Source organism: Tetrao urogallus, assembly GCF_951394365.1.
Source record: "Tetrao urogallus genome assembly, chromosome: 2".
Lineage (NCBI taxonomy): Eukaryota > Metazoa > Chordata > Aves > Galliformes > Phasianidae > Tetrao > Tetrao urogallus.
The window spans coordinates 76,808,958-76,828,466 of record NC_136814.1 but is presented as its reverse complement, the minus strand read 5'-3'; the positions used below and the strand labels follow the sequence as shown (position 1 = coordinate 76,828,466).

Below are 19,509 nucleotides of genomic sequence, written 5' to 3'. Positions count from 1 at the left end.
CAGTTTTTCTGTTTGTTTTGAAATTGTCGTTGTTGTCTCTTCAACTTAGTCAAGAAAGTGATGTACAACATAGATTTTTGTGGGATAGATGGATAGATTGTTTTTTAATTTCTTCCTTAAATTCTACATCTGCCTACCTTACATTCTCAACGAGTTTCTTCATTACTTTTCTTGTTGTCTTTTTTATTTTTAGGAAGCTGTGAGATGTTACGTATTTAAAATATGTTACTGGGTGTTCTCTATTTTCTTTTGACTTGTGGTATATACTTGTTAATATTTCTGTAGATGAGAATTTTATCTCCTTGGCAAAACTGAGAGAATGTTAAAACTTGGAGACAATGAGCTGCAGTGGGATAATGGTTTCCAGTACTGAGAGTTTTCCATTTATCTGCAGCCCTGCTGATTTCTTCAAAAACTGTTTTCTGTTTGGTTTTTCTTTTCTCTCTTACACTATTGTTCTTCGTAGGCCATGATTGGAATATTACAAGTTAACGGACATGGAGAAGAAAGCACGTTAATGCAAGACTTAAAGCCTTTTCGAATTCTTATCAGTTTGCTGGATAAGCCTGAACTGGGTAATTTTCATTTTCCTATTCTAGTCTTTATTTTGTTTTACATGACTTGGCATCACTGTTGTTTTTTTTTTCTTCTGTTGCTCAACTTAAAACAAAGCTGTATTCCTAATGACAGCATTAGTATCAGCTGGTTAGCTGGATTTCTAGATCTTCCAAGCCAATTATTTAATGTGGTTGTTAGATTTATCCTCATTCAAAGTCATTTTCTTCTACGTTCACCACAGGGAACAGAAAGCTGAAGTCATAGGCAGAAAAAAAGCATGTTGAAAGAAATGCAAATACACTATTTCTCATTTCTTTATTTAAATAGTGACTTTACTGTTTTAAATCTCGGGTGTTGCTTTTGGGAACAATATGGTCATTCTGCTAATGTACACGTAGAGATCAGAGATATTAGCGACAAAACACTTCATTACAGAATTACTATCTGTAAGGAAGCAAGTATTACTTCATTTTTATTTTTGTTTTTCACTGTTTTAAATGTTAACATGCAGTTTTCAGCAGGTAAGTGCAAAGGATTGAGAATGAAAGTAGGTAAGATGAAAGAACTGACAACAATTAAGCCTTTTTTTATTACAACAGTTTTAAAGGTGACTAAAAATTAGCAGAATTTTCTGTGTGTGCCCTAAGATTTGAGGGTAGAGTAATAAAAGCTTAAAAATGCATCACTTGTAAGGGTGCAACCTGAAAAGAAAGTGGTTAAGACAGACTACCAAGAACAAAATATCTGACAAGAACATGTTGTCTTCCTGATACTTTTTGAATTCTGGGGTCAGTTTGTATTTTCTGGGGCCAGTTTATTTTTTGAGAGGCAATGTGCACATGAAGTTTTCATAAGGTAAGTGACACTCTGAGAATTCTTTCAGCAAAGTGACACAGAAGAAGCTAGTGAGATTTCAGCTTGACTCAGTGATCGTACTGTCACTGAAGGCAGTTAAATGAGGCTAAATGACATGACCAGAAAGCAAATATTTCATCAGGATCACTTTTTGAACTAATCAACTGATCTCAGAAGAGTTGTTTGTTAATTTTTTTTTCCCCTTAAAATTCAGAGTTTATCTCAGCAGATGGTATTTAAAAGAAAAAAAAAATCCCATATTTCTATCTGGAATTAAACAAAACATGCCTCAATTTAAAAGGAAAATGTTCAGAATGTTTTATCTTGCATAATTTGGTTTAAAATGTTTGAGTATATTTTTTGTATATTAACAGCATGAGTTAGCTTCTGAGCAGGTATTCCAAAATAGTTGTTTAAAAACTACCTCTGATTAGGAATCTATGAAGTCACATTTCAATGAAGCTAATAATATATGGGAGTCTGCTTGAACATGAGCTATGCTAATGTGTTTTGCTTTTGAACTAGACGTGTTTGTGTGCAAGCAATCATTGTATACATATGGGAAAAAATTTCTCTTGTGATTTGTTATAGTTCTGGTTATTGTAATTGCCTGGTTATTTCTGGAAAGCAAAAAACAAACAAACAAACAAACAAAACCTTTCTGAAATGTATATAGTTTATGAAATTGAACGAAAGGAATTTTGTGGTTTCAGTAACCACAGCTAGCTAATTATTTAAGTTTCACATGTGGATTGCTATGGTGTTATAACTGAGAAGACTATAATTGCTGGTATTTCTCTTTAGGCCCTGCCATCCTAGAGGATGTGTTGATTGAAGTATTTCGAACATTATATACACAGTGCAAAACAGAGCTGGAGCTTCAGGCAGAGCCTTCTTTCAACAAAGATCACACGCAGCTGAGCAGGTGAATGATACGTGGAATGTATTTTGTATTGAAAAAAAAAAAGCCTTTTTGTGTCTGAAAGCATGCTGTATCTAGGCCATGATTGCAAAGCCTGTGAGACTGTGACCTTGTTTTCTTTCTGATATGGGTTCTATTGATAGCAATTGCAACTTCTGTGCTCTGTGCTAAGGTCTGCAGGGATATTGCTTTTTTTTTTTTTCTGTTTTATTTTTTCTTCAATTTTTACAATGAAATTTAGTCCTTTTTTTTTTTCTTTTTTCCATGACAAAAATGTTTGCTCGATACAGCTGAAATTCAGTATTTTTGCTGGCTGTATCATAGAATAAAATTGAAGATAGAGAGAAGTATAAAAAGTATTTTAAGGTTTCTGATGTCTGTCTTAAAATGCAGAAGAGGGAAGCCCCAAGTGTGGAAGAAACAACTATGGGAGAGATAATGAGAAAACAGACAGGAAGGCTAGCAACCATACAGAGACATGGGTGTACTGGGCCTACTGCTGTACTGAACTCTAAGACAGGGTTGGAGCTGGGGGAGATGGTGATTCATCAGTATCAATTGTTGGTGGATGAACTTTATGTGTGGTTAAGTAACTCAGAAATGAAGCATAAAAATATTAAATATTTCTTTTATTTTCTTTTAGCAAACTGAGGGAAAACAAGAAAACAGCAGAATTGATCAAAACTGCCAATCTCCTATTCAATTCCTTTGAGCCTTATTATATGTGGGATTACATTGCTCGTTGGTTTGAAGAGTGTTGTAGGTAGGAAATAATACTTTCTCTCTGTGTATGTAAAATTGAAGTTATCTTTTGTTTTATAGTTGTTTGGGTTTTTTTTCTTTTTGTTTTCATCATAGAATTTAACCTAATGTAAATGTGATCATCTAGGCTGCAAGTCTGACTAACCTGCTTATCTTCTATGACAAGATGACCCACTTAATAGATGAGGGAAAAGCTGTGAATGTTGTTTATCTGAATTTTAGTACAGCATTTGACACAGTTTTTCACAGTATTCTAGAGAAGCTGGCTGCTCATTGCTTGGAAAAGTATACAGTTTGGTAAAGAACTGCCTCATTGACCAGGCTCAAAGAGTCCACGTGAATTAAGTTCAGATTCATTTGCAACTGACCTGTGGCATTCCCCAGGGCTCAGTGCTGGAGACAGTTCTGTTGAACATTTTTGCCAGATCTAGATGAGGGGATGGGCTGTTGATCTTGAGGGTAGGAATTCATTGCAGAGGAATCTGGATAGGATGGATCAGTGAGCTGAGTCCAGTCACAGCATTCACCAAGGCTCAGTTCTAGGTCCAACACTTGGGTCACAGCAGCCATATGCAGTGCTGTGGGCATGAGGAAGAGTGGATGCCTGGCAGAAAAGGAGCTAGGGTTGGTGATTGACAGCTGGTGAATGTGAGCCAGCAGCGTGCCCATGTGGCCAAGAAGGCCGTCCGTGTCCAGGCCTGCATCAGGAATTGTGTGGCCACCAGGGCTAGGGAAGTGATTGTCCCTTTGCTCTGCACTGGTGAGACTGCACCTGGAAGCATTGCAGCTTTCTTGACTGCTGAACAAAACTTTGGCTGAACTTACATCCCACCAGCCTCATGAATGAATTGGAGAAACAAATTGTTTTGCTTGTATCCTTTATCATATTTTCAGATAGCAACACGCTTTCAGAGGATGTTTTTGTTTTGTCTAAATTATAAAAGTCATCTTATTGATAGTAAAGCAATGCAGGTATTTGACAGTGAAGTGGATGTTCAGATGAGCTTGTTTTGTTTTCATCTTGTGCAGCTTTAAAGCTTCATGGGCCTTTTATTTTATTTTTGGTTATTTTTATCTTAAATTTTTAATGCCTTGGCTTTTGATCTCTTCAAAATAACAATTTTCAGTAGCCCCATTCCTTTAATTCTGTTATTGGTGACCATGCTTGTGGCATTAAATGTTGCTGTAAGTGGTGGTGTACAAATGCAGTTTTCTTCAGCTTGCATTTCATTATTTTATGAATAAAGACCCTTCTACAGTGAAAGGATGGTTGCGTGCTTGCAGTAGAAGTCACAGCGGGGTCAAGTGAGGTACTTACAAACAAACAAGGAGTCTCCTTTTTCTGTTAAGGATTGTCTTTGGTGTGCACAGCTTTGTATTGCAGTAATGTGGTTAATTTAAGAGGAGAAAAAAAATGACGTTTAAACTTTGTTTGAATTTTGCAGGAGGACATTGCACGCCAGACTTCAAACTGGGCCTGCAGGTGGTAATGAGCAATCTGAGTTGCCCCTGACAAATTTCTGCTTGTTAGTGGATTTTTTGTTGGATATAGTTTCTTTGGTAAGAACTGCTTTATCTGTTGCTAGTACTGGAATACTGTATGTTTAAAGTCTACGGAAATAGCATATCTGCTTTGTTAAATTTATTTAATTGTTGGGCATCTTTAAATGAAGTTATGATGCTTATACCTGAAACTTCTTTGTTGTTGTTTGTCCTCTGTTTCTTTTCTCAAAATGCCACTGTATTAATTACAAGCATGGTCTTCTGTAACTATTTATTTGTCAGTTAGATACACAACTTTCCTTTAAGACTCCTTTAAATGCCATGATAATGTATCATCTGTTGGCATTGCTTAATGTAGCAATGACTGTTGAAACTGTTTTGCTTTCTATACTGTCTTTCTTCAATTCTTTGCTTTCTCATTTCAAAGCCTACTAGAAGCATGAGAGTGCTGTGTCAGGTATGGCAATCAGCCTGTTTTTCATTTATTTATACTTATTACACTTTTGTTTATCTTTTTTGTTGTTGTTGTTCTTAAATTCGTATGTTAAAGTTATTAAAATAATAGTGTTATTCTTTAATCTTATTAAAATACATTGTAACATGTATGTAGTGAGCATGATGTACAGTTCTGAAAGAAATAAGTGTATCTGTTGGTTACTTGCTTGTAAAGTTAATTTTCTAAATTTTTGAAAGTATGTAGTTCTTATTCTCAGATGTTAAGGTTTTCATTTTCTTTTTTTTTTTTTTTTTTAATTTTCAATGCATTTGGAACACAGTTAATCAGATGGCCAGTAACATTGTTATAGCAAATAATTTTAAGATGGAGTTTGTGTTCCAACACCTGAGATGTTCTATTTCTATTTCAGGAGACTTACATTGAAATACAGACAGAGCACTTGCCTCAGCTGTTGCTCAGAATGATTTCTGCATTGACGAGCCATCTTCACACTTTGCACTTGTCTGAGCTTACGGATTCTCTCAGGCTCTGCTCGAAGATCCTTAGTAAGGTTCAACCTCCCCTGCTCTCTGCGGGTATGGATGGTACACTGCAGCTTCCTAGTGGACACAGCAGCTCCATCAAAGAATGGGAAAATAAAAAGGTAAGTGATGTTATATTGAGCAGTGTCAGGGGAAAAAGAATGGTACTTCTTTTGTTCATCTGTTTTCCTTTAATGAGAAGTGGATTTTCTAAGTCAGTGTTGGACTACTATTTTTCATTAGATTTAGCTTAATATAAAGAAATATACATGTAAAATTTGGATCATCAAAAGAAATTACATCATTGTGGTAAAAAAGTCTTGATTCTTAAGGGTTTTTACCCAGATTTAATATTACATGTATATAATTTTATGATTTGGAAGTGTTTCAGAGTAATTAACTAAAACTGCTGTTTGAAGTTCACTGGATGCACTTCAGTAGTCTGATCTTGTAGAGTAACTGGACTTGAAAGAGTTCTCTGCTTTGCTTATCTATCTGGCACATGTTAATTCTCCTCTCACTCACTTTATGTGCATCAGATTAATGCTTATCTGTTGTTTTATTGTCAAGTCTTAGAATAATAAATAAATATCAAATAAAGAAATAGAAGATACAAATCAACCAGCAATTATTTCTCTTCCGACATTTTTGTTTAACGTGTTCCATGCAACCAGACCACTTCAGGTATGTGAAGTGGCATGCCCTGAAATCCTTCCTCTCCAACGGATCCGGCTGAAGAAAGTAAAGGAACATCATGCAGTGACTGAGATTGCAAGTGATAGATGGGGGTCACTGCTCAAAGTAGGAATGATTTCAGAGTTGGATTCTACTTTAAAGCTAGGTTGGGTTGCTTGGGATCGCATCTAACTTGGTTTGGAGTATCTCCAAAAATGAAGATTCCGTGACTTCTTCTGTACAGTTTGTTTGCACTGTTAGATTATTTTAATGAGGATTTCCAAATGTTAGAGATTGCTCCCTCCAGTACACAAACTTGAGCACAGTATTCTAGATGTGGCATTAAAACTGCTGTACAGAAGGGAATCATCTCTTCCCTTGACATGCTGGCTACACTTCTAACACAGTCCAGTATGTGGACTTCTTTCATATCTGGAAGTCCACATACAGTACTAGACTTGTTTTTTATCAGTTGATCTGCCAAGCTTACTGAAAGAGCCCATGAAAACGCTTAACAATCTATGTTATTTTGCAGAAAATGTGTTTATAGGAATAGATTTAAAACTGGGTGATACATTTGTGACAAATATTTTCTTACTAATAAATAACCCATTTTAAACAGTCATTTAACTTCTATCTTAATTAGGTGCCATCCGTTTCTCTCGAGAATCCTAATGATGTGTTTGAAGATGGTGAAAATCCTCCAAGCAGTCGATCATCAGAAAGTGGATTCACAGAGTTTGTACAATACCAGGCAGATACTACTGATGACATTGACAGAGCACTAAATGAAGGTCATGGTGCACCTGGCATTCCTATTATAGGTAGCACATCCTCAGAGACTGAGACAGCATCGACCGTGGGATCTGAGGAAACTGTTGTACAGCCTCCTTCCATAGTAACACAGGGAACAGCAACTCGAAGTGGGAAAACGATACAGAAGACTGCAATGCAGTGTTGTCTGGAGTATGTTCAACAGTTTCTAACCAGATTTATCAACCTGTATATCAGTCAGAGCAATTCCTCGTCTCAGCCCTTAGGGGCAGAGCTTCTGGTAGACGCTGCTAGAGAGCAAGGACAGACCTCAAAATGGGATAGAGAATCACAAGGAGATGCTAAGGTGAAAAAAATGAACAAGAAAAATTCACCAAAAGAATACCTTCCTGCCTTTGTTGCTGCTTGTCAGCTTTATCTTGAATGTTCAAGCTTTCCCGTTTACATTGCTGAGGGAAACCGTACTTCAGAATTACATCCTGGCAAGCCTGAAGTTGGTAAGCCGGACTCTGTTCTTTATTTCTATAGTTCTTGCTTTCAAAACATTTTTAAAATAATTGTGTTAATTCTTTGTGTGTGCTCCTGTTTACCATTTCCCTCAGAAATACAAGTTTCCTTCTTTATCAGTTTGTTTGCTTTTTGAAAATTAACTCTTTCTTCATAGATTTCCTCAGGAACAATGCTGGGATGGGATTTGAAACCAATTAGAATTGGGGTAACAAATATAAATTATACAAACTGAAGCCTTAGAGTAGTACCTAGACTTTGAAGTGTTCCTTTTTACTGAGTGAATCCAGGAATGTTTTGTGATACTCTTGTATAATGTGACTATGAAATATGTAATTAATGGTTTGGTGAGGTTTTTTTGTTTGTTTCTTTGTTTGTTTTTCAAATACTACTAGCCTACAATTGAATGATTGAGTGTTGTGGCAGATGATTGAGGAAACTTTGAAATATCAGCTACCTGCTTATTACATTTCTATACACTTCTGGTCATCATTGTCTTATGAATTCCAAAGGAGAAAGCCCATACAACTTGAATAATAACTTATGTCTCGTGAACACGAAGGCAGTACTTCTAGGAATCCCATTCACTTTGCTAATTGTCTTAAATTTGTATTGCTCATTTTCCAGCTGAGCTTTCTCATTTGTAGTGTTGCATTTGGAGTCTGTTATGCAGTTTGTCTTTGAGGAGTGCACATAAATTGCAGGTGGTTGAGGTTAACTGTAAAAGAGTTTGGTTTTGCTTCAGATGTGAACATAAACTGTGCAGAATGGCAGACAGGAGTAGCAGTGAGAATGGGACTGTAAAGCTTTCCAGGGAGCTCTGCTTTCTATAGGTGCTGCTGGCTGGCTGGAAAACAGGAGAAGGTAATTCTTGTAATTCATGCACCAGCCTTTTGTTTATCTATTGCTATGTTTCTTTACTGCAGTGGAAGCTGTTATTATTGAAGGGTTCCTGAGATTGGAAAATGCTTTTGAGTTATATTGATGATGATTCTATTGCCTTTAACCAGTAGTGAGTGTCATCAGTTATTTACGTGAAGGAGCCAAATTAATCTTGTATTGAGAGAATATAACTGTACTGCTATATTTTGCATATTGTCCATTGCTGCATTCTCGTTTTCTCAAGTAACTGTGCTATTATTGCCTCAATTCCATTTTTAACATCTTCAGTCTCAAAACAACATTTGTATCTGTTAACAGTAGAATGTTATGTGAGATTGTTAGCTATATTTTTGCTCTAAATTATTTGGCAGAATTATTATACAAATTAGAAATCACCTTAATTTTAAGTAGATGCTGTATTTGTGCCTTGTAGGCATACGTGAAGACATATTATGTAATTGTAGCACTGTTTACCTATTAAGAAGTCTTTCTGGTGTTTAAGAAAAAATAGTTTGGTATCCCTAAGATAGAGGGGTGCTTTATTCACTTGAGTTGACTGTGTATAAAGACACTGAATTCAGAGAAAAACTCTTAGATTGTTAGGATAGTGTGTGGTGTTAAATGTGGGAACAGTTAGAAAGCAACAACCAACACAGAAAGCAAAGTCTCATCAGTAGGATCAATTTTCTGACACTGAAAGTATCAGTTTTTGCAGATACTTTTACATTTACATGTTTCCAGTAAATTCTTTCAATTTTTTTTTATCAGAAAAGGCTTGATTTGGATATGTTTCTGTGTGTATGTAAACAATAAGTATGAACCAACTCGTGTTTGTGTGTGAATTATTACGGACTATAAGCAGCACTATTGAAACATGATTTACTGATTAAGAACGCCCTGAGGATGGGCAGTGAATGCAGAGAGATGCATCTACGAAAAGTACAGTTTTGCTTAAAGTATGAAGTTGTGTGGATGCAATTCTATACAATGTATTTTGTCCTTCCTTCTTCAAATTTTCTGTTTTTTAGTTACTAAATATTTGAAGTCTTACAAGGTTACGTTCTTGATTAGCTAATTTTTCAGACAGATACATCAGGAAGTATTTCTCCTGTGTGCACTTTGCTAAACAGGTTTGGTGACAAGGTTGAAAAATGAAAGATAAAGTACAAATGTGCTGATGGCTGTGAAATATAGAAGAAAAAATTCACAGCAAAATTGTTGTTAAATAAAAATATATCTCTGATTTTTATTTCAGACTGTGAACAAGTGCAGCCCCCACTTTGGCTTCAGACTTTAATGAATGCTTGCAAGCAAGCGAGTGATTTCAGTGTTCAGGGTGTAACTATTTCCCTTGTGATGGACTTGGTTGGATTGACTCAATCTGTAGCACTCGTCACTGGAGAAAATTTGAACAATGTGGAAACAGCTCAGCCTCTTAGCCCTAACCAGGGAAGAGTGGCTGTGGTTATCAGACCTCCTCTTACACAAGGCAATCTGAGATACATGGCTGAAAAGACAGATTTCTTTAAGGTACTGTGCAGCAACTCACTGATGCTTTCTTTATACTTTTTTCTTGACTGATGAGGACTGACAGTTGTTGCCATGTAGTCATTCTTGATTTGATAAAAAAGTTTTCCTTGCTGAGTGTTCTGATAACAGCTGTAATCCGTGTTGATGTCTAAATGAACATATGTAGTAATTTTTCCCACTGTGATTGTTTTACTGGCTGCTTGGGTGAGAATACTTATTTTCAAAAATATGGGTTCAAACATAAGTGAGAGCTGATTGAGCATAATCATTAACTAGCAAAGGTATGAAGTGGAGATAGATATACATGATTTATGAGTCTGGTAAACCACGCTTTTTTTTATTACCTTTTGTAAATTACAAATGTAAATCAGGAGCAGGGTGTGTTATGTAGTTCACAGAATCACCCGGGTTGAAAGGGACCTCAAGGATCATGTAGTTCCAACCCCCCTGCCTAGCAGGGCCACCAAACATACACATTTAGATCAGGTTGCCCAGGACCATGTCCAACCCGGCCTTGAACACGTCCAAGGACGGGGCATCCACAACCTCCCTGGGCAGCCCGTTCCAGGGCCTAACCACTCTCCTTGTAAAGAACTTCCCCCTAACATCCAACCTAAATCTTCTCTCCTTCAACTTGGATCCATTTCCCCTAGTCCTGCAATTGTCAGCCCTTTTGAAGTGTTTACTCCCCTCCTGGGTGTAGGTTCCCTTCAGGCATTGATAGTTAATTATTTTCAAGTGGAAATTTATTTCTGGAGATACCTATGAGTTCTGACTCGTAACAGGATTTCTTTGTGTGGTTAGCTATTGCAGTGTTTCAAATAGCTATGTATGTTCATACAATTAGAACTGTTTTATAGATTGCCTCTTTGTCACAAGCCATCATCATATACATTTCCCATAACTGCATAGAACTTAGCATAGTTCAGAACAAAACTTTAGGCCAAGTGTTGGATCCTAGGCCAAGTGTCAGGTCCTGCACTTTGGCCACAATAACCCCATGCAGCGCTACAGGCTTGGGGATGAGTGGTTGGATGACTGTGAAGAGGAAAGGGACCTGGAGGTGTTGGTTGATGCTGGGCTGAACATGAACCGACAGTGTACCCAGGTGGCCAAGAGGGCCAACGGCATCCTGGCCTGCATTAGAAATAGTGTGGCCAGCAGGAGCAGGGAGGTGATCATCCCCCTCTACTCAGCACTGGTGAGGCCGCACCTCGAGTACTGTGTTCAGTTTTGGGCCCCTCACTGCAAGAAAGACATTGAGGCCCTGGAACGGGTCCAGAGAAGGGCAACGAAACTGATGAGGGGTCTGGAGCACAAGTCTTATGAGGAGCGGCTGAGGGAGCTGGGATTGTTTAGTCTGGAGAAGAGGAGGCTCAGGGGAGACCGCATTGCACTGTACAACCTCCTGAAGGGAGGCTGTGATGAAAAAGTGTCTGGCCTCTTCTCCCAGGCAAATAGTAGGACCCGAGGAAATGGCCAGAAGTTGTACCAGAGGAGGTTTAGGTTGAACATTAGGAGAAACTTTTTCTCTCAGAGGGTGGTCAGGCACTGGAATGGCTGCCCAGGGAGGTGGTGGAGTCGCCGTCCCTGGCAGTGCTCAAGAGGCGTCTGGATGAGGAGCTGCGAGATGTTGTTTAGTGCTTGTGATACTGGGAATGGAAGGGTGGTTGGGCTAGATGATCTTGCAGGTCATTTCCAACCTTGTGATTCTATGATTCTATGATTCAAAACAAAGCATGATACTCATTCACTTGTCTCTCTTACAACTTCTGTTTTCATGTCCAAAGCATATTGCTTTAACTCTTTGGGACCAGTTGGGTGATGGAACTCCTCAGCATCATCAGAAGAGTGTGGAGCTCTTCTACCAGCTGCACAACCTTGTACCATCTTCTAGCATTTGTGAAGATGTTATTAGTCAGCAGCTGACTCATAGAGACAAGGTAAGTTGTATGTGTGGTTACTGAAAGATGGCTTTATGTGTATGTTTGATTCTAGCGAAATATATTTGGAAAAAGGACTTGGTACCTCAGAGGAGGATGTAAATGAACTTCAGAATTTTAAGAATGTTGCATTGTGTTGGAAAGTTTGTTTCAAATGTTAAAAAATATTCTTATCTTACATGCAGAATATTGGATTCTTCCACCCTGACACTATGACCTTCTTTCCTATATTTTCACTGGCAAGAAATTTTAGCCTAATCTCTGTATCTGATCCGTGTTTACATGCTGTCTTGCTGTTTCAGAAATACATAAAAAGGGTTCTTAATGATAGTTCTCCTAACAACTCCTCTTTCCCTGAACAGCTTCTTTATTTTTAAGGTCCCTTAATTTTGCTGCATCCTTACCACCTTTTTTTCTGACCTCTGGTATACTCTTTCCTATTTCACCTGACTCTTGTATCTTCTTCTAATAATTCGTCTAAAGTAGAGTCTGTGCTTTTCTCCTTCTTTACCTTCACAATATGTGGAGAAAGAGAAGAGGATTTTTTTTTTTTTTAAACTACTTTGTCTGTCCCTTTTTTCATAGGGGGGGCTTTGATTTCTTCTCTCAGCACTGTGTGGATCCCTGTCTCTGTGTCAAGGTGCCCTCCTTATCTGCCTTTCTGTTTGTCACTGTCTTCCATCTAAAGCATGAGATTTGCTTTCAGTTCTTTTCCTTACAGTGAGAAACTTAGTGAGTCTGCTGAGTCTGATGGTATTATTTTGTTTCTGCATTGTATCACTTCTGCCATGTATCCTTTCTCTTTTTTGGCAGCAAGTCTTTTCTTGTCTTTCTGTCCATTCATGCATTATCTGATTATGGTTCTTTCTGTAAAAACAAATGTAAATATCAGAGAAAAGAGTAGCTTGTAAGTGTATTTTACTTGCAGATCCCAAGAGCTGTGCTGTATGCTTGAGCTTCCTCTTCTGACATTTCTCTTCATTAATTATTTGCATTCCTGTGAGATTCTTTTTTTCCTTTTAGGAAGCAAGGAGGTTACAGTAACTAGGTATCCTCATTGAAGAATCTTTACAGTTATGCAGCCCCTCTGTTTTGTAGTTATATCATTGAAAGAGTTGAATGCTGAGTGTTCACATTTGGATGTTCTACAAGCTTCTTACTAAACTGCTGTAACAATAATTGTTAGGGTTTGTTTGTTTTCCATCTGTCCATGGGAAATGTGGTGCTAGCCTAATCCTCTCTAAGTGATGTGGCACCTGACATCTGAGTTGTCTGTGTACCTTTCTTCAGTATGCTGCTAAAGCTTCTCTTTCCTTGAAGGTCTTTATCTTCCATCGCTATCTCCTCTAAACAGCCATGGAGTACAATTTGAACAGAACCTCTTAGTGAAAAGAATGCTGCTTCTTTGCCTGTATGACAGGTGTTTGTTTTGTGGTTCTTATTTTGCAGCTTGTCCTGTTTCTTGTTCTGCTGACACAGGCTATCATGTTTGCTCCTGATCCATCTCAGTGGATTTCTCCTGTTTTCTTTTGCTGTTCAGAGGTTGCTTGACTCACTGCTGGCTGTTTTTTAAAAATTACCTTGGCTATCATAATGATAGCTTCTGTTTTGCTGTCATTTTAGCTAGTGCTTTAAATTCTTAAATAAGTGACCTGTGTTCACAACCCCAGCAGAATGAATTATAGGCCACTCCTTGCTTACATACACTGAAATTTTCAGGTTGTGTCATTTAGCAGAAGTTGCCTTTCTGCCTTTCTACCGGGGTAACCAGGTCAACAAAAGCAGTTGTGAGCCAGTTAGTTAATCACCGCAGTTCACAGTTTGGCATTTTGATGAAACTGCTGATGAGTTACAGTTTAAAGTATTTTACTGGTCTGTGAACAGCTGTGGGACATTTGGTCATTTTGGCTAAATGTAAAGTGAGGAGAATAACTTACATCTTACCAGCGTGGATTGTAAGGGCTTGCATGGAGTCCTTGTGGAAGTGAAATTTTCTCTTTATTCAGCAAGTTTTAGCAAAAAGTTTTGTGCAACTGTAGATTTTGCAGCAGCTTTTTTTTTTTTTTTTTTTTTCTCCAGAAATTGCATTTTTTTCTAAATAAATGCTTTTCTTTCCAAAGTCCTGTTTCATTTATTTTAATGAACACCTGATGCAGTGCATCATTTTGTGGGTTTTGTACATACTGTAGTTTTCATTTTTTGTAGCTTTTACTGAAAATTTATGTTAAAGTGGCAGATGTGAGTTGTTGCAAAGCTTAAACTGCATGTTATAAAATAGGTGTGGAAGTATGCCAGATCATCACAGTTATCACAGTTTGTGATTTGGTCTCATGTTTGTAAGTTTCACAAAGAAACAAGTGAAAATCTCAATCAGCATCTTGTCTGACTTTTGGTAACTTAGTTTAAGCTCTGATTATATTTGATTTTATTTTTTTTTTTCAGCATGACCATTCTGATTTTCATACTTTGCTTGTTCAGTCCTGCAAGTGATTAGTAGCTTCCTTATCTCTTTAATAAAGCTATTTTTAACAGATTTACCCATATGTTCTTATCATGGTGTGGCATTCACTGTTGTTGTTTACAGTTTTGCTCAATAACTCGTTCCTTGACCAGCTGCAGTGAAGAGAGAAAGGCATAACAATTGTTAGTTTAATACCATTTTCACCATTAAATATTCTTCAAGTTACTAGCAGTCATTGGAAGTCATCTGCTGTAGTAATCGTGTTTTTTTTGTCAACAACAAAACTATGTGTTCCCTAGTGAAAATTGGTATCTTCTTGATAAATTCTATCATCTATAGCGAGGGAATTCTTATGTCTCCCTTACCAACACATTTTCATTCCCTTGTTTCCTTGGTTACTGTGTTTAATCTCATGATTCCAGACACTACAATCTGGTTAACTACCCCTAAGTATTTTTTTCTGTCTGCCACTCTGCTTCTGTATCCTTGAGTTTTGCTGTTTAACAGCTTGTGTGTTTCTTCCTGCTCTCTCTTTACCAAAGTTCTAGTGGAGATATAGATAAACTAACTGAAAAAAAGAGACATGTAACTCATGAGAATAGGATGAGTATTGTTCAAGTTAATACATTGAGTATGACTTGAAAATATTCTAAATACCTGAAAACTAAGGCAGACAAGGTCAAGATGAAGAGAGGGGACAATCTTTAATGTTATTCACAAATATATGTTCTCTCTTATTGCTTTTACTATTAGAAGACAGGATTTGAATATATAAAGTTGGTAAAAATACGTACTTGATATTTTAGATTGCTCTATGCCCAGTTGTTGTCAAAAGTTGCTATACTGTGATCTAACTTATAATTTGATTCACAGAAGATAAGAATGGAAGCTCATGCAAAGTTTGCAGTACTATGGCATCTCACTCGTGACCTTCATATTAACAAGTCATCGTCCTTTGGCCGTACCTTTGACAGGTTAGTGATGGCAAGTGTGATCCAGTTAAAAGTTTTGAGGCAAAATTGCTTTAACTAAGTCATACTGGCAGCATATAATGTTTAGCATTTATGAAATACGATGTTACTGAGAGCCAGAAAGGAAGAAAACAAAATAGTTAAGCAAACTAATTTTCGCAGTGATGATTATGGAAGCTGTTAAGTTTTTTTTGTTGGTGATAGAGTAGAACAGGGAATGGTCACGTAATGCCTTGATTCCCAGAGTGGTTCACTATTTATATATTGAACATAATATCTAAGTTCTTACTGTGATTTAGGTTTTTTTTTTTTTTTTTAAAAAAAAAGGCAAGAGAAGTCCACACAAAAATGAATTACATGAAAACAGAAAGTAACAAGAAAAAACTAAGGAACATTTGCAAGTTAGCAATAAAAGTTTTTTGTTTAATTTGTGATTTATGTACAGTGTCACACAAACAGCAAGGGATCTCCTGATCTCTGATGTCAGGCTGCCTTAGAAAGAACTGAATAATCTGGACTTTGAACTGGATTCATCTTCCTCAGATAACATAAATGTTGTGGAAAAATCCTTACTTGATTTTTCTAGTGCATACTTAACTGTAGGAAGCAGATTAAAAGGGTTATCTCTTTGCCTTGATTCTGTGACTCACTGCAGAAGTGATGGTAAATTCTGTACTTAGTTCTAAGAGCTTCTGAAGTTGTATCACTGGCGGATGTGGAACAGTTGGTAAAATTTGGAGTCCTATATATAAAAATACATATTATTTTCCCCCAATTTAGGAAAGGGTAATAAAAGCTAAAACTATAAAAGGAAGAAAATAACAATGGTAGGAAGAACTGAAATGCCAAATACACTTCTGTCAGTTCTTGAAGAGAAGTTCCTTTAATGAATTGTCGTCTTTTCGTTGTAACTGTGTGAATTAGCATTTTATGGTTTTGTGCTCTGATAGCATTTATAGACAACGAACCTTGCTACGCTCAGAGCTGAACAAATACTTTGACTATACTACTATTACTGCAAGAGCATTGTTAACTGACTTTATTACTAGCTTTTCCTGGCAGTTTCTTAAATAGACTAAACTAAAATGCAAAACCTAGGATTGTGGAGTTCCAAAGACAATGGTGTTTTATGTGAGAAGTATACTGGAATACGTTCTAATGCATAGAGATTTGTCATGTGTCAGATTCAAATGAGATTGTACTGGGTTGTTGTAGGCAATGCAGCACTGGATAGTACAGAATATGTGAGGTTCATTCTTCTTCCTGTTCTAGATCTCTGTTTATCATGCTGGACAGCCTTAACAGCTTGGATGGTTCTACTTGGTCAGTGGGACAGGCTTGGTTAAATCAAGTACTTCAAAGACATGATATTGCAAGAGTCCTTGAGCCTTTGCTCCTATTGCTTCTTCATCCAAAAACTCAACGAGTTTCTGTTCAGCGAGTACAGGCTGAGTGTTACTGGACTAAGTCTCCTTATCACCCTGAAGAAGAAAATGAAAAACACTTTATGCAGAAGTTTAGCTGTGCTGATGGTATGTACGAAAGAAAACTCTACAAAGTTCATTAGTTAATTTTTTAATTTGCTATCTACATATTTAAAATACAAATTTTGTTTAGCATAAATGGCAAAAAAAAAAGTGTGACTGCTGCTTACGTATGCATTTATGCATGTTTTTTAATTCAAATCTAGGTGCCCCAAGTGCTTTTGAAGTTTAATTACCCTACTATATTAAGGCAATATATTCGTATTCTCATGCAAAGAATGTTTTATGTCTTACGGAATTCAGTAGAAGCTTAGCAAAGAAGTGAAATGCTTTTGTGAATTAGAACAAATAACGTGGAACTGACTGAAAACATACTGATTCAGTTTAAATATCTTTCTGTTTATTGTATATATATATTTTTTAATTAAATCACAAGTAGGTATGACTGTTATTTCTCCTGAGGGAATTATGTTGTTTTACTAAGGTCTAGTACTAAAGTAATCTTGCTTGGTTTATGCGGATATATTGCTTTCTTATTAATGTTTTCTGCTTTCAAGAAAAAAAGATCTATTGACCATGCCTTTATATAATTAGAAGTCTTGATAATAGCTAAAATTCTAAATTTTAATTTTAAATTCTATTCTGAAAAACAAAATATTGTGTGTGATATTTATTGTTTGTTTCTCTTCAAGCATTTACTCATGTGCCTGTAAGCCAAGGACAACTTATCATACCTAAAGAAGGCAATGAAAAACATCTTGCTATGGATGAAATGGAGAACTTCAGCCTGACTGTCAATCCTCTGAGTGACAGACTTTCCTTGTTAAGTACCAGCAGTGAGACCATTCCAATGGTTGTGTCTGATTTTGACCTTCCTGACAATCAGGTTGAAATACTGCAGAGTTCTGACTCAGGCTGCTCTCAGTCATCTACTGGAGATAATATCAGTTATGAGGTGGAAACAGAAAGCCTGAGTGCTCAAGATAGCTCTCAGACTCTCAGAGAAGATTCACCTGATGAAATTGTGCAGCAAGTGGTTACTGATCTTATATGCAAAGTTGTAAGCAGTCTTGGAGAAGAGAATGAACCAGTTAAATACAGTCTCCTCTCTGAGGATATTTCGTGTAAATTCAGTCCTTTGGATAATCCTGAAGAGGTGACTAAAAGTGAAGAACAAAATATTCAAAGTAGCCAAAGTAGTTTGGTTAGTAATGACAGCTCCCAGTTATTATCAGCGTCAACTGAGACTGGACTTGAGAGCTTAAGAGATGAAATTTCAAGAAATAACTCTTCACCCTGTATTACAGCAAGCCAGCAATCCCTCTCTGATCTCACTCTTACTTCCACAGAATCCAAGTCCAGAAAGCGAAGCCACAGTAGTATTCAGTTCAACTTCAAAGGAAAACTACCAGAAAAAATGTCAGAGAAGGAAACAATTGTTAAAGAAGCTGGTAAGCAACCAGGTGCAAAACCAAAGGTGAAAATAGCCAAAAAAAAAGATGAGGAGAAGAAGAAAGCACAAACAGAGAAGCTTAAACAAACAAATGTGTTCTTCAGTGATGGTCTTGATTTAGAAAACTGGTACAGTTGTGGGGAAGGAGAAATTTCAGAAATTGAAAGTGATGTGGGTTCCCCAGGAATGCGGAAATCTCCCAACTTTAATATCCATCCGTTGTATCAACATGTGCTGCTTTATCTTCAGCTGTATGACTCTTCAAGAACTTTGTATGCTTTTTCTGCAATTAAAGCAATTCTGAAAACAAATCCTTCAGCTTTTGTAAGCGCTATCTCTACTACCAGTGTCAACAATGCATACACTCCTCAGCTATCACTGCTCCAGAATCTTCTAGCCAGGCATCGGATATCTGTTATGGGCAAGGATTTCTACAGTCACATCCCGGTTGATTCGAACCATAACTTTCGGAGTTCTATGTACATAGAAATTCTTATCTCCTTGTGTTTGTATTACATGCGGAGCCACTACCCTACTCATGTTAAAGTGACCTCGACAGATCTAATAGGAAACCGTAATATGCAAATGATGAGTATAGAAATTTTGACGCTTCTCTTTGCTGAGTTGGCAAAAGTTATAGAAAGCTCTGCAAAGGGTTTTCCTAGTTTCATTTCGGACATGTTATCTAAGTGCAAGGTTCAGAAAGTGATCCTGCATTGTCTGCTCTCGTCTATCTTTAGCGCGCAGAAATGGCACAGTGAAAAGATGGCTGGAAAAAACATAGTGGCTGTAGAAGAAGGTTTTTCTGAAGACAGCCTTATAAATTTCTCTGAAGATGAATTTGACAATGGCAGTACTCTACAGTCGCAGCTTCTAAAAGTACTTCAACGGCTGATTGTGCTGGAACATAAAGTAATGACTGTGCCTGAGGAGAACGAAACAGGCTTTGACTTTGTCATAACAGACTTGGAGCACATTGGTCCCCAGCAGCCAATGACTTCTCTTCAGTATTTACATTCCCAGCCAATAACCTGCCAAGGCATGTTTCTTTGTGCAGTGATAAGAGCTTTACATCAGCACTGTGCCTGTAAAATGCATCCTCAGTGGATTGGCCTTATCACTTCCACTTTGCCTTACATGGGAAAAGTTCTTCAGAGGGTGGTTGTTTCTGTGACTCTTCAGCTCTGCAGGAACTTAGATAATTTAATTCAACAATATAAATATGAAACAGGATTATCTGATAATAGGTAT

The 19,509-nt window shown here is 37.1% G+C and overlaps 1 protein-coding gene across 5 annotated transcripts in view; it reads left to right on the top strand.

The window, feature by feature from the left end:
* Window positions 1-19,509, top strand: part of DOP1A (DOP1 leucine zipper like protein A) — a gene marked incomplete at both ends in the record, with an annotated part of 50,342 nt that overhangs the window by 10,963 nt on the left and 19,870 nt on the right. For 3 of the 5 annotated variants that reach the window (XM_079549904.1, XM_079549902.1, XM_079549903.1), the window contains 12 exons: window positions 467-575; window positions 2,218-2,338; window positions 2,979-3,098; window positions 4,543-4,657; window positions 5,028-5,057; window positions 5,467-5,700; window positions 6,900-7,524; window positions 9,672-9,946; window positions 11,737-11,889; window positions 15,224-15,324; window positions 16,594-16,857; window positions 17,520-19,505. In XM_079549904.1, the coding sequence (XP_079406030.1) occupies window positions 467-575; window positions 2,218-2,338; window positions 2,979-3,098; window positions 4,543-4,657; window positions 5,028-5,057; window positions 5,467-5,700; window positions 6,900-7,524; window positions 9,672-9,946; window positions 11,737-11,889; window positions 15,224-15,324; window positions 16,594-16,857; window positions 17,520-19,505 (4,133 nt within the window). The remainder of the gene's footprint in view (window positions 1-466; window positions 576-2,217; window positions 2,339-2,978; window positions 3,099-4,542; window positions 4,658-5,027; window positions 5,058-5,466; window positions 5,701-6,899; window positions 7,525-9,671; window positions 9,947-11,736; window positions 11,890-15,223; window positions 15,325-16,593; window positions 16,858-17,519; window positions 19,506-19,509) is intronic. The other 2 variants (XM_079549905.1, XM_079549906.1) reach the window with 1 other exon arrangement.